Genomic DNA, 24456 nt, shown 5'->3' with positions numbered 1-24456 from the left:
GCCTGTTACATAAAGGCACCTTTCCCTTATTTTTTGTTGACAATCCATACAACACAAATACTTAGTGTTGCGAAAGGACTGGGACCTGCGTGGAATTGACTGAAAAAACAATACTTGGGCTACTAAATGCCTCAGTACGTCTGTCATTGTTCAACCGCGTATAGTATAAACAATTATATGCTTATATTTTACGTGATTATATACGTAACCACACAAATTCTACCACTTAATCTTTTCCACTAAATCATTCCATCGGTATATTTTCATCTAACGAATAGACAATACAAATATCCTTAGTAAAAATGTATGTCGTACAGTATACACATTCTGTGACCAAATGTTTTGAGTCTTCTGTTTGTATGCAGAATGAGAACTCTATGGGCAAACTGCTTTAGCCATAGTTTGCATGTCTTTACTGATGTGTTCTGTCTGTATTGATATTTTATTTTTATATCGATATCCTGGGTACCTGCTGGAAACATTAAACATTTCCCTTCCTTAAATTTATGAAGTCTCTATCAACAGTGCCAAACCACAATCGTCTGTAATAGTAATAGTTACGACTGTATCTTTCCATCAGGCAGGTTTACGCTAGGATAGTGCTTATTTTAATGAACATCGAGATATTAACGAAGTACAAGGATGCTAATATCAAAACAAACTTGCAAAGAGCAAACAGTTATGGTGTTGTTAAATGTGTTTAACATTCTGTTGTACTCTCTAGACCTCATCACAAAGCACTAGACACTGCATATGACATGGAAGACCTCATCTCGGAGCACTAGACACTGCATATATGACATGGAATATTATATTATTATTAAGGCCTATCTGCACAGCAGTACCACAATGGAATCCCTGCTGAAGTTGTTTACCCTTAGAAGACATAGTAGTATGGATAGATCCGTAGACCCACAATTCCAGCATTTACATTTTTTACATTTAGTCATTTAGCAGACGCTTTTATCCAAAGCGACTTACATATGTGCGACTTACAATGTATACACATTTTACATTTACACTGATGGCACACTGCACATCAGGAGCAATTAGAGGGTTCAGTGTCTTGCTCAAGGACGCTACGACAGGGAATCGAAACTAGCAACCTTCTGTTTACTAAACGACTTATTTACCTCCTGTACCACTGTCGCCTCATTTATTGTGAGTAAGCACTAACTACTGTTTACTAATTCACAGTTAGACAGTGTAATGTACAGACAGTGGCAGAGCCCCCAGATGTTTTGTAGATCAACATAATTTATTGGAAAAAAACAGAGAGCAATAGAAGAAAAAAAAAAACAACAACACAACCAAATAGCTTGAATATTGAAATATTTACAGTGAAAAGACAAGAGGGTAAAAAAAAAAGGTGTTCAACATATACTACTGGCATGAAGGGTCTCATATGAACTTGAAACGCAGACCGCGGTCTTGTTAGTGTTGCAATATCTCCACAAAGATGGATGGGAACTTCCAAACAGACACAGAATGTAACCAGGAAAGAGGTGCTTCCCCCACAACGGTCTTTAGGTAAGGGATGAAAACATTCAAAAATTAGTGAAAGTGATCTGATATACTGAGCTGAACAACAACAGTACGTTCTGAGTCTAACTAGAAAGACATGAGCATACAATAATGTATGAAATAACAGAGACTCAAAAGGGGGGCGTGCGATCTTCACTGAAAGACAGAGACTCAAAAGGGGGGCCGTGCGATCTTCACTGAAAGACTTAACTCAGTAACTTCACTGATCGCTGGTTTCTCTAAAAGTCGAACTAGCCACCGTGACTTTTAAAGGGCAGTCCAGTCGATGGGCGTCTTCCCAGACTTCTTCAACAGCTCGTTGGTTCTGGAGAAGTGCTTGCAGCCGAAGAAGCCTCTGTGGGCCGACAGTGGAGAGGGGTGGACTGCCTGCAGGACGTGGTGGCGCTTCTGCTGGGCGGCCATTTCACAGTAGAAAACAGAAGACACAAGACCAAAGAACACGATTACAAACAACACAAAAAAAAAACAAGTTTAGGCACCAGACAAACATCAAAGACTGGACCTGGTCTTTACAGCAGAAACCCGACATGCAAGTCTACATTCATACTTAGAGTCCAACCTTATTAATGGCCGCCCCCTTCTTCTGGGCATAGGCACCCCACAGCATGAACACTAGTCCGTCCAGGTTGGTACTGAGCCACTGGATGACTGCATCAGTGAACGTCTCCCAACCCCGATCTTTGTGAGAGTTGGCCTGGTGTGCCCTCACTGTTAGTACAGCGTTGAGCAGAAGCACTCCTGCAGACGAAAAAGACACTCATATGCATGACGACAGTCTCCTCCGCATTCATTAATATTCCCCCGATGAGGGAAGATTACCAATTAATAGCTTATGTAACACCACCAAACAGCACTAGTAACAAATGGATGAGTGTTCACAAAAAATGTACAATTGCAATTTAATGCAATTCGTTTATAAATTCCATTAACAGTATGGCCGAAACCCACAAACGAAAAGAATGCATTTTTACTGTTGCAATGTCAAATCTAAATAGTGATTTCAGCCCTGTTTGAGAAACCGCACCTATGAGTGACAGCTGAAATGTGTGGATATTAATGTGTTGAAGTGTTGAAGTGTGGATGTGTTGAAGTGTTGAAGTGTTGAAGTGTTGAAGTGTGGATGTTGAAGTGTTGAAGTGTGGATGTTGAAGTGTTGAAGTGTTGAAGTGTGGATGTTGAAGTGTGGATGTTGAAGTGTTGAAGTGTTGAAGTGTTGAAGTGTGGATGTGTTGAAGTGTTGATGTTGAAGTGTTGAAGTGTGGAAGTGTGGATGTTGAAGTGTTGAAGTGTGGATGTTGAAGTGTTGAAGTGTTGAAGTGTGGATGTTGAAGTGTGGATGTTGAAGTGTTGAAGTGTTGAAGTGTGGATGTTGAAGTGTGGATGTTGAAGTGTTGAAGTGTGGATGTTGAAGTGTTGGAAGTGTTGAAGTGTTGATGTTGAAGTGTTGAAGTGTTGAAGTGTGGATGTGTGGATGTTGAAGTGCTGTAACTGTATTTAAGCAGGGTTGGCTCATACCTTGTTTGGCCCAGCCTGTCAAGTCACCGTGTTGGGGATGCTGGAAGCCCTCGATGTCAGAGCCCAGCTCCTTATACATGTTCCCCAGGCTGCAAAGAGACACAGTTATCAGAACACAGCTCCTCCAGGCTGCAAAGAGACACAGTTATCAGAACACAGCTCCTTATTCATGTTATCCAGGAGACACAGTTATCAGAACACAGCTCCTTATACAGGCTGCAAAGAGACACAGTTATCAGAACACAGCTCCTTATACATGTTCCCCAGGCTGCAGAGAGACACAGTTATCAGAACACAGCTCCTTATACATGTTCTCCAGGAGACACAGTTATCAGAACACAGCTCCTTATTCATGTTCTCAGACACAGTTATCAGAGCACAGCTTCCCCAGGCTGCAAAGAGACACATGTTCTCAGACACAGTTATCAGAACACAGCTCCTTATTCATGTTCCCCAGGAGACAGTTATCAGAACACAGCTCCTTATTCATGTTCCCCAGGAGACAGTTATCAGAACACAGCTCCTTATTCATGTTCTCAGACACAGTTATCAGAACACAGCTCCTTATTCATGTTCTCCAGGAGACACAGTTATCAGAACACAGCTCCTTATACATGTTCTCAGACACAGTTATCAGAACACAGCTCCTTATTCATGTTCCCCAGGCAGAGACACAGTTATCAGAACACAGCTCGTTATTCATGTTCTCCAGGAGACACAGTTATCAGAACACAGCTCCTTATTCATGTTGCAAAGAGACACAGTTATCAGAACACAGCCTCTCCAGGCTGCAAAGAGACACAGTTATCAGAACACAGCTCCTCCAGGCTGCAAAGAGACACAGTTATCAGAACAGAGCCAGCCCAGGGATCACCATGTCACTGACTTGTCAGGTGTCAATATTGTTACAGAAAAACTAAATTCTGGTGCGTATAATCCTGCATACACAAAGCTGCATTCTTCCAACACATAAATCAGAGGTAAACTGCATCATGGTCGGTGAGCCCATTACTTGTGTGTGTGTGTGTGTGCATTCCTGCAGGTATGCATACTCTCTACCTACATGCATGCTTATACACGAGTGCAATAAAGAGAGGCCTTTTTGGCGGTTGTTATGTGATTGCTCAAGCACATATTGTTGTTCTTGAACTTTACTAGAGTGATCGCATCAGCATGACGCAATCGACACTGTTCTATTTAAGTCTTCTTTTTATTGTTCCATCTGTTTTTTTGGCGCTACTTCTGCTAGTGCTTGAGCTATCAACACCGCTCTTAACACTGACCTGATCCAATGCCCCAACACCGCTCTAACCCTGATCCAATGCCCCAACACCGCTCTAACCCTGATCCAATGCCCCAACACCACTCTACCCCTGATCCAATGCCCCAACACCACTCTACCCCTGATCCAATGCCCCAACACCACTCTAACCCTGACACATCTTTCCTGATCCTGTGTTTGCAATGCCCCAAGTCATTCTTTAGATGTTCTCATTTTTCATCCCATTGAACTGACCTGGGAAACACTTCAAGAACATCCCGGTTTCGACAGACCCAATACAAGAACTTCCAATATGGCTGAGCAACTCAACTAGCTCCAGCCAGCAGCTAACAGGGTAACATAACTTACACCAATGTTAATGTTTGCAGCTTCCATTGCACCCAACACCTCTGCACAGGTTTACTCACTGGACCGCACTGTACCTACTGCCTACCATTGCACTAGCATCCACGCAATTGCATTAGAGTTAGCTTAACACAACGGCTCGGGCTACAGTGACAGTTTTGGTTGACCAGCTGTCCAGTTTACAATCAATGTTTAAAAGTGATTTAGAGGGCTTTTTTTTGTCTAAAACTAGCTAGTTAACCGCCAACAAACGTAGTTGTGCAAACACCATAAGCATCACAGATGTCACTGATAAACAGTAGCCGGGTAGCTAACCAACGTATTTCGGTATATTCGGTCATGTATTTGTTGGTTTTCCTGCCTTAAACGGAAAAACAATATATTGGGGTACTACTATTGGAATGTGTTTATCTCTCCAAAGACGTTCAGATATGTATGTAAGCCTTAAAAGAATGCCTACCTGATGAAAACATGTATACAGTATAAGCCTTAAAAGAATGCCTACCTGATGGAAAACATGTATATAAGCCTTAAAAGAATGCCTACCTGATGGAAACATGTATATAAGCCTTAAAAGAATGCCTACCTGGGTGGGGGTTTGACAGGCTTCTGCACACTGAAGCACAGTCCATGAGCCTGACCTGGCCCATGGTATGGGTCCTGTCCCAATACCACAACCTTCACCTGTAAGAAATACAGAGACAAACATGTAGACACACAGAATACACAGCTTACCAATTGTTTTCATTTCATAAATACCCCCATGCCTAACAAACACACAAACAATGAATGCATACAGTCACAGTTTAATAATTATCCAACTGTACACTTGAAGCATACGTAAATATAAATGTTGGTGTGTATGCATTTACATTTAGTCATTTAGCAGACGCTTTTGTTCAAAGCGACGTACAAGGGAGAGAACAGTCAAGCTACGAGCAAGAGACCTAGTGTAACAACAATAAATACTATTTTACATAAGAAATAGAAAAAAAGTGCATGAATGTAACTGCTGTAAGATCAAGTTAAGTACTAGTAGAAGGCACGTTGGGAAGTGAGGTGCTCTCTGAAGAGTTGGGTCTTCTACAGCTTCTTAAAAAGGTAAAGAGGGACGCCCCTGCTCTGGTAGTGCTAGGCAGCTCGTTCTACCAATGTGGAAGTGTTGTGTATGCGAGTGAGTGAGTATAAATGGCAGTCTGAGATTATTTTGAATGATGAGTGCATTACAAATAAAATAAATTATTATTATTATTATTAAATGAAGGAGGGGCTCTCTCACATCTTTAATGTCACACATCTGGGTCCATGTGAAGACCTGCTGTGGAGGAGGGTAGACTGTGTGCTTCTTTCTCTCGTCTGCTACAAAGGACATCAGCTGTGGAGGACAGAGAGAACTTGCTTAGTCATGGAATCTAACATTCAGAACGTGGACATCTTGGGCACACTGACAACAGACCAGACATCACCACACACACACACACACACACAGAGCAGTAACAGGTGAGAGCCATCCCATGATAATCTGTATGTTTATAACTATATCTATATGTATATCTATATGTCTTGTCTTATCTGTTGTTGTGCGTGTGCACTTTATATGTTTCACCGTGGGAGAGTGGGAAACGTTTTTTCGATTCCTTTGTATGTCTTAACATGCAAAGTAATTGACAATAAAGCTACTTTGACTTTGAGTTTGACTTTGATGATGCTGTACCTCTTACCTGTTTGAAGTAGGTCTTGGTAAATTCTTTGCTCAGGGCTCTTCGCCAGCTCTCCCCAAGGCCATCGGGGGCCGTGTGGGCTATCAGTCGGTCCAGTGCCTCTTGCTTGTTGTGAGCGATCCGGTCCAACTGCTCTGGGCTCAGCTCAGACGAGGAGCCAATCGTGTCCGTATTCTCAGTCTTCAGTTTCTTCGCCTGTATAAGTTTTGTATATTTAGTTAAACTACTGCGTTGTATTACAACTACTTTGACCGAATATAACAGCGACCGTTGAAAGAATAGGGATCTTAAGGCGGTCATGGCATGACAGCAAGTGAAGACTACTGAAGGTAAACGCTCACGTTAACGTTGGAGTTCGAAATGGACTCAAATTTAGATTAAGTTTGGTGTCGGTCAAGTTGCAAGAATTGGTCACTGCAAGTTAAAGTGAAACTTTAAGTGAGACATCCCCGACGCTGCGAAATGCGTGACAATTTCAATACGGTCTGAAGACACATGTGACCGGAAACAGAAATCTATAAAGTAGTGCAGTTGTAGCTAATACAAGAACCGTTGTCATTTACCGAACTGTAACCACATTACAAATTGAGCTCTGCAAATAAGCTGCACTGTTCACGATTGTTTACATGTTGCGTCACGAGTTGTGCCAGAGACTGATGCTTCCGGGTTCAAGGGAAGAAGATTCCACTGTTTGAAAATGCACGCGGTTTGTCTAGTTTCTATGTGTTTATATATGTGGCTTTGGCAAGAATGTTGCTGTAACGTTCATAACAATAACGCTGTCTTGAACTGAATTGGAAACAGTTTTCATGCACGTCATGTATGGACAAAGATGGGAAACATAAGTACAGTTAAAATATAGTTTATAAACAGGGCAAGAGCCTGTAGGTTATTAACCCGCTCTTCATTTATCGGTTGCTAACAAGCCACCACAACATTTACTCACATTCTCATTCGCGTCCTCGTCATTTTCTTCGATAATCCTCTTTTTTTTCTCAACTGGAGAGAAGAAATTTTTCATGCTTCTCTGTCCAATCATGATGTCTGAGCAGGTGGTAATGTACGATGTTTTTGAAGAATGTGTGGAAGACACGCTTTTCTCTGTCTGCCAGCTCTCCTGAGGTTTCGCTCGCTGCCTGGTACTCCCGCCAAATTGACGTCACTGTTAAGGGGTAATCTCTCTCTGAAAAAACAATATATACATATTTTGACACCGTGAAACTGATATTTTGATACTCTGCATATGTATTTTGTTGTTCCGTTTAATTTTGCATGTCTCTTACAACTTAAATGTGTCTACGAGATGCTGAGCGTGGGATAACGCGCATGCATTTTATCTGACAACTTAACATTCGTCCCTGACATCTTTTTGCGTGTGTTTTGCAGGCGAAGGGATGGACAGGTTCGTGACACGCAGCAGGAAGAGGCTTGGTGTGGGAGAGCCCGATCAGGCATGTCACGGCAAGAAGAGCAGAGAAGCTCCCACACAAGTGCAGAAGGCTTCCGGAGAAGAGGAAGAAAATACCTCACTGCCTAAGGAGTTCTCTCAGCCAATCCCTTGGCGGAAAATTGAAGCGGAGGGTCTGGACTGTGACTACAGCCTGTTGTTCAACACAGAGGAGGCGAACGAACTGTTCAATGCATTGGAGAGGGAGGTTGAGTACTTCACAGGTGAGGCCAAATAAAGACCCTACATTCAGGCTAATGCCCACTCCGCCCTTCCCTCTTTTTTTAGCTACTTGGTTCAACTAGTACGCCGCTTAAGATAATAGAAATAAGGCGAATATGAGCCCAAATTAATGATAGATTATGCTAGTGCATAATCCTGCGGTTAAAATACCCTTCTCACGTTGTTTATATTAGCCTATAGGCTAAACTAAGCTACATTAGTCGCAGCTACATACAAATGATTAACAACATTTGTTTTAACGCTTGTTTATTGCACTATTTGGCTTCTTCCACTTGACCGAATGGAGTCGTCAGGTCATGTGTGCACTGTTTACATCTAACGTTACCTGAAATCTATTGAGTCGTTGTGAGTGTTTTGTGCTGTTGTGGAAGTTCCCCTGATCCATTCACTCAGTCCAGATAGGCGAATCTGCCATGAAGTTTTGCTGATTCACTCAGTCGGGATGGCGGTGGGTCTGGATCAGTGATTATTTTTAGTGCGTTATGTTCCCAGCTGTCAGCTCACATGCGCCCCCTAGGATGACTTGTGGTGGCAACCAACTCTCTGTCTATGATAAGTTATGACACTTCTTACAGCTTCTTGCTTGGGGTAAGTTTAATGAGATCGTACGGGTTATAAAGAGAGTAGTGAGTGACGCAGCTAATCGTTTTAATTTGTTTACGTCGCCTGGTGTTAGCAGGTGTGACACTATCTGACACGGCAGAAAGTGAGAGAATGTGTCTGGATCATGGATTAGGAAATCAAGCGGACTAAAGGCAGTCTGGGCCCTCGCGTGCGTAAGCAGTGTGCACAGCAAAAATCAACTCACAGTCCAACCACCCTGTACCTACGTCCACCACATCAACACATGATGCAGTACGCTATATTGATGTATTTGAATCACCAACAAGCACATTAATGGACAAAAAAAAGACACCTGTATAGCCCGCCATACAGGATTGACCAGACTAATACCACAGGCAGTAGCTGTGTCTGTTTGGGTTGTTCTGCCTTGACACTGACAGCCTGACCTTTCACAACCAATCAGACAAGGCAGGCTCGCTTAATGCATCATAGCCTTATTTGTATGCATTCATTTGATTTACTATTCATAAAATGGAAATATTTTTTTGTTTGTTTTGTCATTTTCATTAACTGTATTGCCAGGCATGATAAAAGATTATATAGACATAATCTGAATAATTATAACATATAATATAATAACATATCCAATCTTTGGTTTAATGCAATTCCCTTAGGTAGATATTCAGGTATAACCATAATACAACTGAGTAGACTTAAAACATGTTAATTAAACCAGACTTATTCCAAATCTGAAAAGGCACTGTTTACTACTGGAGGCCCTCAGAACCCTGTAATCTGATTCGGACAATCTTCTGGGGTGGAGCCTAACGGAAAATTCTGTCAGGGGGCCCAGAATTCATAGCAGTGCTCCTGTCACTGACACAGAGATGCCAGACATTCAAGGACATATAGGACCTCACATAAGGGTCAAAACATCAGTTCACGTGTATCATGATCAGGCCAGGGGCGTAAGATCAGGGACTAAGTGAAGTTTTTAGTTTTTTAAGGGAGACTGGCATTGGTAGGTTCAGGACAGGAGTTATATCTACCTAGATATTAAGATTACATGAGAGAAACCTTCAACTTGGCCGTCAGTTCACCAAAGGCTAATTCTTGGTGTAGGGGCTGTTTAGCGTGGGTTGCTTTGTAGGCATGTCAGTAAAAAGAATTCTGGCATCAAAGGCATCTGGCTTAAAATATTTGGGGCTATTGCCCTGAGTGACTGGACATTGCATTTCAAGAAAGGTGTGTTTCTGGCTAAAGAGTTTGTGTTGTGTGTGTGTGTTATTCTGAGTGAAAATGAAAGGAACTAGTTTGTTGATATAGCAGCTGTACCCTGATAGGGGGTGGGGGGGTACACACACCTATGAGTGTGTATTTATAACAGATACATTCTTGGGTTCAATTTGAGCATTTTGTGAAATTGACATGTATACTGTACATAAGGAAGAACATGATCATCTTTGTATAAATGTACTTTTACGAAATATAATAATAATTTAATAATAATTTATTTTATTTGTAATGCACTCTTCATTCAAAAGAATCTCAGAGTGCCAACATATTAAAAACTAACTATAATAATACAATACAAAATAAATATGCATAGTTGAAGGTAAGAATATGTTTGCAAACAATACTTAGTGCAGAGTATCTACATTTATAACAGGACCATACACCATCATAATAATTGGTTAAATGGTGATCATTAGGGTATAAGTTTTAAACCTTTACATAATTACAGGCATGCATTGGCTGCTGAACTTAGTTTGGCCGTTGGTGACCATTTTGTTGAACAAGTAAAATGGAATCTCAAGGGACGTGAGCAAATGTAGCCAAGTATGAGCATACCAAACGCAGCCAGGAGGCAACACTTCTTATTCTGAACTAATGTTTTACCTCAGCCAGGAAGATGTTCACTAATTCATCCATCAGTATGAGCTTCGGTCAAGTGTGTGCTTTTTCACATGATTTTTTTTTAATTTTCTGTTTTGTGTGTGTGTGTGTGTGTGTGTGTGTGTGTGTGGTGATTTTCCTCAGCTATGTGTAATGATGTGTATTGTGACCGCTGTTTAGGTGACCAGGCGAAAGTGCAGGTGTTCGGAAAGTCCTACTCTGTCCCACGGAGGCAAGCGACCTACGGTGACGAGGGGCTCACGTACTCGTTCTCTGGGCTGCGTCTGCTTGCTCGACCCTGGACCCCAACGCTGGGGAGCATACGGGATGCCGTCACCAAGGCAACTGGGCACACCTTCAACTTTGTGCTAGTTAACAGGTGAGAGCATACAAACAGATACCTCTTGGGCTATGTAGTCTGTGACTTAAGGATGCAGTCTGTGACTTAAAGATGCAGTCTGTGACTTAAGGATGCAGTCTGTGACTTAAGATGCAGTCTGTGACTTAAGGATGCAGTCTGTGACTTAAAGATGCAGTCTGTGACTTAAAGATGCAGTCTGTGACTTAAGATGCAGTCTGTGACTTAAAGGTGCAGTCTGCGATTCGTTTTTTGAAAAGGTTGTTGATGTTTGTGTTCAAAGACGCCCCTCCCTTCCATGCACCTGAAGCAGCGTGTTGATTGGCTGGGATTGTTTACGGCTCGCCCCAAGCCATGATGTTTGTTTCTCATTCAACAGCGCCAGGACGGTGTACGAGCACCGGAATTTACATTTGAACTGGACAGACACCTAGAGGACAGTGAAGAGCAATGAACTGAATTTGACAAAAAGTGTACGGGGTTAGAATCACGGACTACCTCTGTAAGGCTGTGGCGACATCATCAAATCAAGACAGGTCTCAAGAGATAGCCCTACTTTCCTGTTTGGTATAGGCCTGAACGATTTGGGAAAATAATCTAATTGCGATTTTTTTTCCCCAAATATTGCGATTGCGATTTAATATGCGATTTTTTTATTTTATCATCCACATTTTTTTCCCAACAAATCGTAATGAATGATTTAAATATGACCAACACAATATTAGATACATTTAGTGTAAAATATTATTTCCCACATTTTAAATTTTAATTTAACGGCTCATTACGGAATCAAGAACAACAAATCTGTGGCTTTGCCACTGTGCATTTAAGTAATTTAAACGAAGTAATTGTAAGAATAAACACAAGGCATGCACTTTTTAAACACTGTGTGCAAAATGTACCATCGTAAGAAAAAAATTGTTTTTATTTTTATTTGTATTTATTTTTTTAGACCACGTTTTTAATCGCGAACGTTGCGGTTAGAAAATCGCTTTCTATCATATCGCGATTAAATCGCAAATGCAATTAATCGTTCAGCCCTAGTTTAGTATTTTACTTTTTTACAGAACATTTACCAGGGAATGTAAACATTAAATCGGTTTTACATTTAGAAACACTCTTGATAACAGTTGTCTGAAGAAACCATGCGTAGACCTTTTCACACCTGGTACTCTCTAATGTATTTCATTAATGTTTTAGCTGTATTGTTCTTGAAATACATCCATGAGTATTTTCAAACTCCTGCACTGTTTCTGTTGAACTATTCCTGACCAATTTCAAAGAATTGTGCACTTGGTCATCTTTGGTTGTAGTTCTGCAGGGCTTACCATAGTTCTGCAGGGCTTACCATAGTTCTGCAGGGCTTACCATAGTTAGGCAGGGCTTACCATAGTTAGGCAGGGCTTACCAGTTTTTATTTCCCAACTAGAGACCGCTTTCTGGAACCTCAGTCTTATTCCTCATTTGTAACCAGTGAAACGGGGGGTTCCATAATGTAAAGTTCCGTCTTTCCCTATTGGTTGGTTGCAGCGTCACAGCCTTGATTGATTGACTGACACCAAGGCCGAATCATCAGCACAAGAATGTAAACATGTTAGTGTCTAGAGCTGAAAGGTAAGGGCCTAGAGATACCAGTCAAGCATCATTCATGATGAGGTCTGCAAGCACGGCAATCCAGACTTTCTCATTTGTAGTTCCACGTTGGTGGAACGAACTGCCTAGTACTACCAGAGCAGGGGCGTCCCTCTCTACCTTCAAGAAGCTTTTGAAGACCCAACTCTTCAGAGAGCACCTCCCTTCCTAACTGGCACCTTGACTAGCGCTTAACTTGCACTTCAGCAGTTACATTCCTGCACTTCTTTTTCCTTTCTAGGTCGTTTTTCTAATTCTTATGTAAAGTAGTATTTATTGTTACACCATGCTTTTATTGCTCTTAGCTTGACTGTTCTCTCCCTTGTACGTCGCTTTGGACAAAGCGTCTGCTAAATGACTAAATGTAAATGTTCCCACAGGTACAAAGATGGCCTTGACCACATGGGGGAGCACCGTGACGACGAGCGAGAGCTCGACCCCAGCTGCCCCATTGCGTCCGTGTCTTTGGGGGCGGCGCGTGATTTTGTGTTCCGCCACCGGAACAGTCGCGGCGCTGGCGGGAGAGGCGGACCGCCACCGGTCAAACTGGAGCTGGCCCACGGCAGCCTGCTACTCATGAGCGCCCCCACCAACACTCACTGGTACCACAGCCTGCCCGTGCGCAAGAAGTCCCACATGCCCCGCATCAACCTCACCTTCAGACGCATACTCAAGAGGCTGTGATGGCCTCGACTTCAGACGCATACTCACCTTCAGACGCATACTCAAGCAGCTGTGATGGCCTCACCTTCAGACGCATACTCAAGAGGCTGTGATGGCCTCGCCTTCAGACGCATACTCACCTTCTAGCGCATACTCAAGGATAGCTGTGATGGCCCTGGACTTACAGACGCTATACTCAGAAGCTGTGATGGCCCTGAGCCTTCTACGACGCTATACTCACCGTTCAGTACGCATTACTCAAGAAGCTGTGATGGCCTCGCCGCCTTCAGGACGCATCGACTCACCTTCAGTAGCGCATACTCAAGAAGCTGTGATGGCCTCGCCTTCAGACGCATACTCAAGAGCTGTGATGGCCTCGCCTTCAGACGCATACTCACCTTCAGACGCATACTCAAGCAGCTGTGATGGCCTCACCTTCAGACGCATACTCAAGAGGCTGTGATGGCCTCGACTTCAGACGCATACTCACCTTCAGACGCATACTCACCTTCAGACGCATACTCAAAAAGCTGAAGGCCACACAGCCGGAGGCAAGTAAGAACTGACACATGTCGGAGCAGAACAGGCCCCGCAAGCTCTGACACTCCCCCTTCCACTCACACTCTGATGCACAGACTTGTGGTGAGGGGCGAGACCTCAGCGATCGCTCACACTCTGATGCACAGACTTGTAGTGAGGGGCGAGACCTCAGCGATCTCTCACACTCTGATGCACAGACTTGCAGTGAGGGGCGAGACCTCAGCGATCGCTCACACTCTGATGCACAGACTTGTAGTGAGGGGCGAGACCTCAGCGATCTCTCACACTCTGATGCACAGACTTGTAGTGAGGGGCGAGACCTCAGCGATCGCTCACACTCTGATGCACAGACTTGTAGTGAGGGGCGAGACCTCAGCGATCACTCACACTCTGATGCACAGACTTGTAGTGAGGGAGAGACCCCACTCTGATGCAGAGACTTGTAGTGAGGGAGAGACCCCACTCTGATGCAGAGACTTGTAGTGAGGGGCGAGACCTCAGCGATCGCTCACACATGGCTCACTCATGTAGCCTCCCAGAACACGTGTTCCGAATGAACAACAAACTAACCGTCCTAACCCAAAGATGTTTAAACTAACTGTCCTAACCCAAAGATGTCGAGTCCTGCTCGTTTGTGTCTAAAATGTCTTTCTGCAGCATCTGGATAATGACAACACAACACAACACATTAAAACATGTTTACAAGGAAAAAGTACTTTTATTTGATGTTTTTTTTTATAAAACCGATAAGTACATATGGAATAAATAAGTGAAATGCAACCATAACCTCTGTACAAGACTTTACTAATGCAGAGTGAAAAACAATAAATCAGAAAACTAAAACAAATATGGTCCCCTAAGACTACCATTCTAATGTTTCCTCGGGTGCAGAGACCCAGCTTCCACAAGGCAACAGTTTGGCTGGACAAAAAAGAAAGTAACAAAAAAAAGAAATTGTGGTATAAATATTTACATACCTTAGCTAGCAGATGTGAACAGAGTAACGAGAAATTTGTATGGAAACTTTTAGTGTTTACCCCAGCACTGCTGGATCTACTCTTGAGGCACCCCCCCTGTGTCTGTCACCAATGCTTTCGGACCAGGACCACTCTATACAGTGTCATTTCTGACCAGGACCACTCTATACAGTGTCATTTTTTTGTTACATTTGACTTTCCCATAGATTCTGTGGGACCACTAGGCTAGGGGATACATCGCTACTCTAACAAACGGCCATGCTAGCACACCCCTATGCTAAAGATGCCACTACCGTAGCAGGCTGCTATGCTATAACAAGCACGTAGCCCCCACAAGCTACCGTTTCTTGTGGTGAAACCTTTTTAGCAAGCACACGTGATACTCCTTTATATCCAAATGACCCATCTTCATCAGCGGAACTACCTCTTCCACAGAGGGGCTATGCTGGTTAGCCCCCTGCTAACAGATCTGGAGAATGGCCTCCACCCTGCCACTGCCTGCTGGTGCCACAGACCGGTCGTAATCCCCTGACACAAGGCCCAAAGGATGAGCGACGATGACCATATCAAAACTGCAGCGGTGTGTACGTGTGGTGTGTGTGGACACATGTAGTGTCGTCGGTTACTTTAAGGGATCTGCAATGCTGCTGAAATGGTAACCTGCATTTCACAGCACAGTGCCTGCCTACACCAACACAGACCTCTGGGTCACCACTCCTGCCTAATGCATGATATTGTGTGAGAACGGGGCGATATTGTGTGCATATGTGTGTGAGAACGGGGTGATATTGTGTGCATATGTGTGAGAAGTTGGGGATGAGAGAGAGAGCACTTGATTTTTAAAAAAAGGTTTTGAGAAGGTCAGGAATAAAAATATTAAAAAAAATAAAACTTAAAAACGCACGTCTGCCTTGTTTCCGTGCCCCAGGGTGGTCATCTAGTGTATCCGGCACACGTCTGGCCATCGGCTAAAAACATGCCTGAAGTGTGTGTGTGTGTGTGTGTGTGTGTGTGTACTACAGCAGCAGGACAAAGAGATGCAGGGTCGGATGAAAACAGTGTGTCGACCCTCCTGAGCGTGAGGGGAAAGAAGAGGACATAGGTTGAGGGGTTTCTATGGCCACAGTGCACTCGCACGTGTGTGTGTGTGTGAGAGTGTGTGTGTGTGTGTGTGCGTGTGAGAGTGTGTGACATCAGCAGCGGGTCTCACAGTTCTCTTTTTTTTTTCTAACAAAAAAATAAGAAAAACCGAAACTACAGGAGCCTGAGGCTTGACCTAGAGAGAGAGAGAGAGAGAGAGAGAGAGAGAGAGAGAGAGAGAGAGAGAGAGAGAGAGAGAGCAGGGAGTGATGGACAGAGGGAAGAATGAAGAGGCAAGAGAGCTGAGAGGAGGAGGAGGAGGAGATCTCCGTAACCGTGGACACGGTTAGCTCTCCTCTCGACTCCCAGGGCCGGTGAACTCCAGCTTCCCCTTCTTGCTGGGCGGAGCGTCACTGTCTTCTGATTCCTAGGAGAGGGTGACGGACAGAACGGACATACAGGAAATGAATTGTCTTTTGCAGTTGTTCTACATGTAAAGGCTCATTTCTAAGGCAATAAGATTGTTCGGAATTAGCCAATTTCGCATGTGTGCTTTACAAGTCCAACTATACCTGAGGAGCTTTGGAAGGATCTGAGAAATCTTCCTGTTCTTCGGAGTTCTTCCCCTCCTTCTTAGGACATTCTAGAGAGAAGAAGTGAAATCAACATCCAGGCATCATTTCCTCTGCCTTTAGCACATTAGCGCCATCTTGTGGACGCTGAATAGAATCCCTACTGCATTTCTCAATCTTAGATTCCCTCCTATTAATAAAATTGAATATACAGTATATGATAATGTTATTATTATTAATGTAGCCTAATAACTGATCATATATGTATCTGTCTGTTCTGTTCTGAACATTAGTGCCATCTTGTGGACGCTGAATAGAATCACTGCTGCATTTCTCAATCTTAGATTCCCTCCTATTATTAAAATTGAACATATATGATAATGTAAGTTTACCAAGAAATAGACACGTTAAAAACCCTGTTATTGTAACTGAAAAATACGTCTGAGGGCATTTGCGAGGTGTCTGAGCCAGCTATCTAATGTTAGCATGCTACTACCCAAAAGGTAAACGGGGATTTAAAAGTTTTTTTGCTTCGATTTTTTTAAAGTTAAAATGTCAGTTTGTGTGAGCACTCAGATAGAGACAGTGTATGTGATAATCACAACAACTTAAAAAAAAGTGTGTGTGTGTGTGTAAGCTGTTCAAGGGTGAATACCAGTGTATGAAATACACTACTCAGGAAATCAAATATGTGTGTGTGTGTGTGTGTGTGTGTGTGTGTGTGTGTGTGTGTGTGTGTGTGTGTGTGTGTGTTTTGAGAAACGCACCACTCTTGCCGTTAGACACGGGTGTCTCCTTGGCCGGAGACGGACTCTGTTCACTCTTCGCCTCTGTGCTGTCACTCTGAGACGCTGCCACGGGTTCGGGGGCGGGGCTTGTGGTGTTACTGGTCTCCTGCTTCAGCGGGGAGGAGTCAGCGATGGAGCTCTGGTTACTATGGTTACTGTTGTCATCTGGGGAGAGAGGGAGTCAAGACATGAGTGTGTGAAGGAGAAGAGGGAGAGAGAGGAGAGAGAGAGAGAGAGAGAGAGAGAGAGAGAGAGAGAGAGAGACGAGAGAGAGACAGAGAGAGAAGAGAGAGAGAGAGAGAGAGAGAGAGAGAGAGCGAGAGAGAGAGAGACAGAGAGAGAGAGAGAGAGACAGAGAGAGAAAGAGAGAGGGAGGGAGAGAGAGAGAGAGTGAAGACATGAGAGTGTGAAGGAGAAGAGGGAGAGAGAGAGAGAGAGAGAGAGAGAGAGAGAGAGAGGAGAGAGAGAGAAAGAGAGAGGGAGGGAGAGAGAGAGAGTGAAGACATGAGAGTGTGAAGGAGAAGAGGGAGAGAGAGAGAGAGAGAGAGAAAGAGAGAGGGAGAGAGAGAGCGAGAGAGAGAAAGAGAGAGGGAGGGAGAGAGAGAGAGAGAGAAGACATGAGAGTGTGAAGGAGAAGAGGAGAAGAGGGGGAGAGAGAGAGAGACAGAGAGAGAAAGAGAGAGGGAGGGAGAGAGAAAGAGAGAGGGAGGGAGAGAGAGAGAGAGTGAAGACATGAGAGTGTGAAGGAGAAGAGGAGAAGAGGGGGAGAGAGAGAGAGAGAGAGAGAGAGAGAGAGCGAGAGAGAGACAGAGAGAGAAAGAGAGAGAGAGGGAGGGAGAGAGAGAGAGAGCGAGAGAGACAGACAGAGAGAGAAAGAGAGAGGGAGGGAGAGAGAGAGAGAGTGAAGACATGAGAGTGTGAAGGAGAAGGGGGGAAAGAGAGCCAAGGGATCATAAAAGCAGGTAAAGCTTTGTGAGTGAGTCTCCGGTTATTATTGATTATTGATTATCGACTGACCGTGCATGTCCATCATCCCCGGGGAGGAGCTGTTCTCCGGCGTCGTGAGCTCAGACCCGTACTTGTCATCCTTGCCCTTCTTCTTGCTCTTGTTCTTCTGTGAAGACGAGGCAAACAAGAGCTGAAGTCACACACATCCAACAGGAGCTGAACTCAGACGAGGCAAACAAGAGCTGAAGTCACACACATCCAACAGGAGCTGAACTCACACACATCCAACAGGAGCTGAACTCAGACGAGGCAAACAAGAGCTGAAGTCACACACATCCAACAGGAGCTGAACTCAGACGAGGCAAACAAGAGCTGAAGTCACACACATCCAACAGGAGCTGAACTCAGACGAGGCAAACAAGAGCTGAAGTCACACACATCCAACAAGAGCTGAAGTCACACACATCCAACAGGAGCTGAACTCAAACAGGAGCTGAACTCACACAGGAGCTGAACTCACACAGGAGCTGAACTCACACAGGAGCTGAACTCAGGAGCTGAACTCAGACACGTCAGACAGGAGCTGAACTCAGGAGCTGAACTCAGGAGCTGAACTCAGGAGCTGAACTCAGGAGCTGAACTCAAACAAGAGCTGAACTCAAACAGGAGCTGAACTCAGGAGCTGAACTCAGACACGTCAGACAGGAGCTGAACTCAAACAGGAGCTGAACTCAAACAGGAGCTGAACTCACACAGGAGCTGAACTCACACAGGAGCTGAACTCACACAGGAGCTGAACTCACACAGGAGCTGAACTCAGACGTGCAAGACTCCTGCAAGAACTAACGCTCAACAGTGATCACATGCTGAGCTGAGGAATTCTCCTAGAAGTATAACTTCTTAGTCAAAAGTAAGAATTCTCTTAGAAATATAACTATTGTCAAAAGTAAGAATTCTCTTAGAAATATAACTATTTAGTCAAAAGTAAAAATTATCTTAGAAATATAACTATTTAGTCCAAAGTTAGAGAAAAAACTTCACACCAGTCTTCATATGTTTACCTCTCACCAGTTAGTAGAGGCTGTTATTAGAAAGCAAATTATTATTAAAATATCCTCATAGGCTACATAATGTGCATTACATGAGCGTCTTTGAGAACTTTGAAAAGCTCTTTATAATGTGATGTATTATTATCAGTAGTAGTATTGTTATTATAACATTATCAGCTCCTGGTGAAACCGTTGCATTTCAGGTTGGAAATGCAACAGATAGACCTCTTAGTTTAAACAGCTCTCAGATGATGACGCTGGGGCACAAATGTACCATCGGTTATGGGCACGGCAGCCTGGGTGAACTTACATCATCAGATTTGGGCTCAGTCACTGGCACCCACTTGTAGATCCTGAGAGAGGTGTCTCCCACGGTCACCCACTTCTTCTCCCTGAGAAAGGAAACAACTTCAATACACAAATCAAGTAGGCAAAGTAACATCGGCTGGAGATGCATGAAAGAACATCCACAACGGATAGTCTAGGCCGACTAATGGGGTACACATCTCTTTCCAATAGGCGATGTTCTGAATACAGTCTTAACCAGTGGAGCACCAGCGCTGTGGCCTGCTATGGCAGAGTAGTCAACAGACAGGACTGGTTCGAAACGGGTCAGACAGACGGAACGGGATCGGTCGCCGCTCTGGCCAAATGAAGCGGCAAGTTGGTACACACTGAGTGAGTTTCCATTGTGAGCCTGCTGGGAGTTCTTCCAGTGTTGCCGATGAATCGCCGCGACACAATACCAGGAGCAGATCTGCTCCGGAGAACGACACAGCGTGATCCCGGGACAATGAGCCCCCCCCCCCCCCGTGGGCATACGTTGATAACGCCCTCACCACCAACACGATTTCCACAGGATTCTCTAGTCATCTTTTGTAAAGCCAGCTGCAGAGCATTCTGTTTAGTGTAATGTGATGTGCTCGAAACTCTATTGCTGTTTTTTTTTTTATATTCATTGTCTATATATTTGTATCGTAGGCCTATATATTGTGTTTTTTGGTTCTGATGTGTAGTACTTTTCTTATGTGTAGTACTTATTTGTGTTTTTATGTTATGTGTAGTACTTATTGTGTTTCTATGTGTTTATGTTTACTGTATGCACCTTCACATCAGAAAAAATTCCAAGTAGGTGTAAACCTACTTGGCAATAAATCCCATTCTGATTCTGATTCAAGACTCCTGAAAGAACTTCAGCCAAACTTTTCGTACCGAGTTAACTGTAGCCCATTCAAACAGGCCAGTGATCGATATGGCCTAGTTACACCCACTTCTGTGATGTGAATAATTATTTTATATCCAACAAAATAGATTACTCTATTAGCCTATAGACATTACTTTTTAATGTTACAAAAGAAATGTAGAGTAGGCTACAGTGTAGGTACCTTCACTTTCATAATGCTAGGTTTTATTAGACCAAGGAGAATTTTTGTTTGGTGTAGAAAATGGGCGTTTTGTTCTGTCAACCTTATCAAAATAGCCAGCCTAAATCTCTTGAATTTTCAAACGTGTCAGAAATAGCCTTTATCAACATTACTAAAGTTAACTGAGAGACAACTTCACAACAACTTCACAACTTAACAACATAGTCTAGATTATGACAACACAATATCGACCTTATCTCAAAATAAAACAAAAACGCATAAAACATAAACATGCTGAAAATAATAAATTCAAATTCACAACACTCGCTCAGTACAACGTTCAAACTTTCAAATAATCCCTTTCCCTGTGTTTTTTTTCTTTTCTTCCATTAAACGCAGTTGCGTGTGAAACTTGCGTGCTATGTCTCCCAGCCCCCAACGCACGCCTATTTCTGTCCCGCTGGAAGAACCACTCCAAGCGCTACATTTAAAACCCCGGGAACGTATAAAAGTATTCTCACTCTCCGGCGCCTTCGTCGTGCCGCAAGTCACTCACTAACTCTAGATAACTAATGCCGATTGTAACGTCCCCGATTCGCTGAACACTGCGAGCACACAAAGCGCTCTCTAGCCGGCATTACAGGCTCAAACAGCAACGGCTTCATGTGACTGCAACGAAATGGCTTCTAGGTTCAACCCACATTAAATTTTAATGGAAGAAAATCGTCTAATATACGAAGTAATACTCGGTTAAACATCGCCGCCACGGCCACTTTCAGGCGCGCTTCTACGGTACACCTGAGCCGAAGGAAGATGCCGACCAAAAATCGAACTCAATAAAAGCCCCTTCTTTGGTTGCATTACATTGTTTCTCCTCGTTGTCTCTCCTCCCCCACAGTCTTTCTGTCCTTGGATAACGTGTAATGCCTTTTTTCGCTCTTACCATTTTCGTACTTTCTCAATAGCGGCCATAACCCGCTTGATGTCATCTTTCGCCCTGCTCCGGGTCTCCGCACGGACCGACCTGCCCGACATTACTGCTGTTGGTAAAATATCTTTTTAGCTCGCCGGCTGTTTAGACACAATGCGAATGCTCAGCAGAGGATTGAGAGCGCGGTCATGCGCATGCGCAGATCACACACACACACACACACACACACACACACACACGCACGCACACACACACACACACATACACAAAGAGCGCGTGTGCCCTCAGGACAAGCGAGCAAAAAGCACAGACCGTGGCGGTCTTGCGGAGGCGCAGATAATGTATCCGCTCGTTGGTGTTCATACCAAAACACAGAAGTATATCTGGTAGAGCCACACCAAATGCATCGTCTACAGCCTCATTTGTAGTGCTCATGAATGACCAACCATGTTGTAAAAGATACAGATCAAATCTCAGTGCTCAAATCAGACATGGATTTCGCCATTTCATCTTTTTTTATTTTATTTAACTCTGTGAACCTAAAAATAACAGCAGTCTCATATTACAATGCTAAATGTCTTAATCAGAGAATTACGCCTTTTATTTCTTATGAACATCAGTTGGCTTTCACTTGTTTAGTGGACACTGTCGAACAATAAGGGCTGGCCTTGAAGGAACCACCATTAAACAGCTGTATTCTGGAGAACACATGTTGCGTCCGCCTCCACACCACACACCTCCAAAATGTTTAGTTCTGTCCAACAGATGGTATGAAAACCCATGTTCATCCGGGATATTTCCACGTGTTTAAGGAGGTTCCTCCTCCCATACTGTTAAAATGTATCATATGGTTCACTTCCGTTGGTGCTTACTGTTGTAATTGTGTGACATCCAATTGAAAGCAGCAGTAGAGTGTGTGTGCTGGGTTAGTCATTTTGAGAGTCACTGTGTATCAAATGCTACTCTAAAACTAGTGTGCTAAGAACTGTGTGAGACCATAGTCATTGCCCCTTAAGTGTCCTTTGGGAGTACGCTGTGTGGTTGAGATAGGTTCCATAAGAAGTGTGTTTATGACAGTATTTCATCAGTGTCGTTCGGAGGCAGAAGTGTGTTTATGACAGTATTTCATCAGTGACGTTCGGAGGCAGAAGTGTGTTTATGACAGTATTTCATCAGTGACGTTCGGAGGCAGAAGTGTGTTTATGACAGTATTTCATCGGTGACGTTCGGAGGCAGAAGTGTGTTTATGACAGTATTTCATCGGTGACGTTCGGAGGCAGAAGTGCGGAGGTGTCGGAGGAGGAGGAGGATCCTGCGGCCTCTTGGTTGCTAAGAGGAAGCCCCAGGACGCCTTTAACAAATGTTTCCAAGGTGATCTCTGCGGGGATCTCTGTCTCGAGGAGTTTCTCGGTGTCTTACACAGAGAGAGGGAAAGAGAAAGAGAAAGAAACAGAGAGAGAGAAACACAATTTGAAACAAATAAATGAAATCTGAACAGTTCAAGGCTTTGTGTAAAAGTCCCCAGAGGCTTTTTGATGTCTCCATGTACACATTCTGGTGTCTGATGGTAGCGTCTGCTCTGCCCCCCGTCATGATTGTCCTTGATCTATGTGAACGAGAATATTGTATCGTTCTAATAACTGTTTCACTCAACTGATTAGGTTAAGAAATTGTGTGACAGTTAATATTTCCTATATTAGACTATGTAGATGTTGTCTATCAAAACACATCAGAATCAAATCTAAAAGCATTAAATGTCGTTTTCAATAATATATGCAGATTTGTGCTGAGATGTCCTTTTACTACTCACCACTGTATAATGTATAACACGCTGAACTTATTATCACCAAAGACCAGGTTATTTTTAAACGTGTCTACTCTGACTATCCTCCTTACCTGAAGGAATATTTAATTCCATATAGACCTAGCTATAGATTGAGACACACCGAATATCCCTTCTTTACTGTGCCAAACATCTCCAAAGAGAGTGGCAGACTTTAAATGTAAAGCCCCTTCAGACTGGAAAAGCCTGCCAGGGTCTCTAAGATCTGTTACTTTTTTGCACTCCTTCAAAACCTGTAACCTGTGTGGTGTAGAGCAGTCACAGGCCTCCAACTCACAGGCTCGGGCATGGGAGGCGGGCGTGCTAGCAAGGAGGCTAAACCCATGGGAGGCAGGCGTGCTAGCAAGGAGGCTAAACCCATGGGAGGCGGGCGTGCTAGCAAGGAGGCTAAACCCATGGGAGGCAGGCGTGTGGGTAGACGAAGCGTAGACCCTAGACGATCGGCCTACCGGATGTAAATTCTTCAGTTTACTAATGTATTAACATGACAACGTGAACGTTTGCCGATAACACACGCCGTCCGATAATTAACACCGTTAAGATAGGTAGTTAGCTCACGCAAGATACTGTAATTTAAGCTAACCAATTAAATAGCTTTCACACAAAAAACCCATCGATTATGTGTGTTTGTGATGTGTAACATATATCCTTTATCAATCACTCACATGCTATTTACCGCTACAGATTACACCTAACACAAGTGTAATTCAGTTGCTATTAATGTTGAACAGCAGCGTTAAACGTGACACCACATTAAAAGTCAGGCAAACGACATTGTAGCTCGGCGAAAAAGTAAAGGTCCTGGTATTAGCCAATGGTGTTGTCCGTTCCTGCCTGGTAACTAATCTTAACCAATCAAACATTCTAGAATTACACCTGGTAGGCCGATCGTCTAGGGTCTGCCCTTCGTCTACCGACAAGGCGTGCTAGCAAGGAGGCTAAACCCATGGGAGGCAGGTGTGCTAGCAAGGAGGCTAAACCCATGGGAGGCAGGCGTGCTAGCAAGGAGGCTAAACCCATGGGTCCTAGCACGTCTCTTAAGGTGTCGGGAGGTTTACTCACTACACAGCACTGTACCCACTGGCAACCGTTGCAGTCACATCTTTATTCAGGCGAGGGCAGTATGATACGAAGGCATATATGAACTATAGCC

At 43.7% G+C, this 24456-nt stretch overlaps 4 protein-coding genes across 8 annotated transcripts in view; 1 reads left to right on the top strand and 3 right to left on the bottom strand.

The window, feature by feature from the left end:
• Positions 1-1237: 1237 nt before the first annotated feature.
• Positions 1238-7484, bottom strand: unga (uracil DNA glycosylase a). Of its 3 annotated transcripts, none has more exons than XR_004164061.1 (7): positions 6409-7048; positions 5967-6062; positions 5274-5371; positions 3061-3149; positions 2105-2283; positions 1736-1932; positions 1238-1524 (listed from the first exon to the last, which is right to left on the bottom strand). XR_004164061.1 is itself a non-coding variant. In XM_031571132.2 (7 exons), exons 1-7 carry the CDS (start codon positions 7445-7447, stop codon positions 1792-1794), a joined length of 891 nt encoding a protein of 296 aa, XP_031426992.1. In that variant the 5' UTR covers positions 7448-7484; the 3' UTR covers positions 1238-1791. The 3 variants fall into 3 exon arrangements, 2 of the variants coding, with proteins under 2 accessions (XP_031426992.1, XP_031426990.1); XM_031571132.2 differs by adding an exon at positions 7355-7484 and having other exon boundaries at positions 1238-1932; positions 6409-6603; XM_031571130.1 differs by having other exon boundaries at positions 1238-1932.
• alkbh2 (alkB homolog 2, alpha-ketoglutarate dependent dioxygenase) lies at positions 7049-13349 on the top strand. Of its 3 annotated transcripts, XM_031571134.1 has the most exons (5): positions 7049-7114; positions 7521-7580; positions 7795-8079; positions 10739-10937; positions 12929-13349. In XM_031571134.1, exons 3-5 carry the CDS (start codon positions 7803-7805, stop codon positions 13230-13232), a joined length of 780 nt encoding a protein of 259 aa, XP_031426994.1. In that variant the 5' UTR covers positions 7049-7114; positions 7521-7580; positions 7795-7802; the 3' UTR covers positions 13233-13349. The 3 variants fall into 3 exon arrangements, with proteins under 3 accessions (XP_031426994.1, XP_012676468.2, XP_031426993.1); XM_012821014.2 differs by lacking the exon at positions 7521-7580; XM_031571133.2 differs by lacking the exon at positions 7049-7114 and having other exon boundaries at positions 7457-7580.
• A 2192-nt stretch (positions 13350-15541) lies between these two features.
• On the bottom strand, positions 15542-21672 carry bcl7a (BAF chromatin remodeling complex subunit BCL7A). The gene is made up of 6 exons (XM_012821013.3): positions 21473-21672; positions 19476-19557; positions 18186-18282; positions 17148-17333; positions 16381-16451; positions 15542-16235 (listed from the first exon to the last, which is right to left on the bottom strand). The coding sequence occupies exons 1-6, from the start codon at positions 21562-21564 to the stop codon at positions 16155-16157; spliced, it is 609 nt and encodes a 202-aa protein (XP_012676467.1). The 5' UTR covers positions 21565-21672; the 3' UTR covers positions 15542-16154.
• Positions 21673-22704: 1032 nt separating this feature from the next.
• The window catches only part of cfap251 (cilia and flagella associated protein 251), a 22954-nt gene continuing 21202 nt past the window's right edge, over positions 22705-24456 (bottom strand). The window contains exon 20 of the mRNA XM_042708134.1: positions 22705-22874. Coding sequence (XP_042564068.1) covers positions 22705-22874 — 170 coding nt within the window. The remainder of the gene's footprint in view (positions 22875-24456) is intronic.

This window comes from Clupea harengus, chromosome 7 (assembly GCF_900700415.2).
Source record: "Clupea harengus chromosome 7, Ch_v2.0.2, whole genome shotgun sequence".
NCBI lineage: Eukaryota > Metazoa > Chordata > Actinopteri > Clupeiformes > Clupeidae > Clupea > Clupea harengus.
The sequence above is the reverse complement of the archived record's forward strand: the minus strand, read 5'-3'. Positions and strand labels throughout refer to the sequence as shown.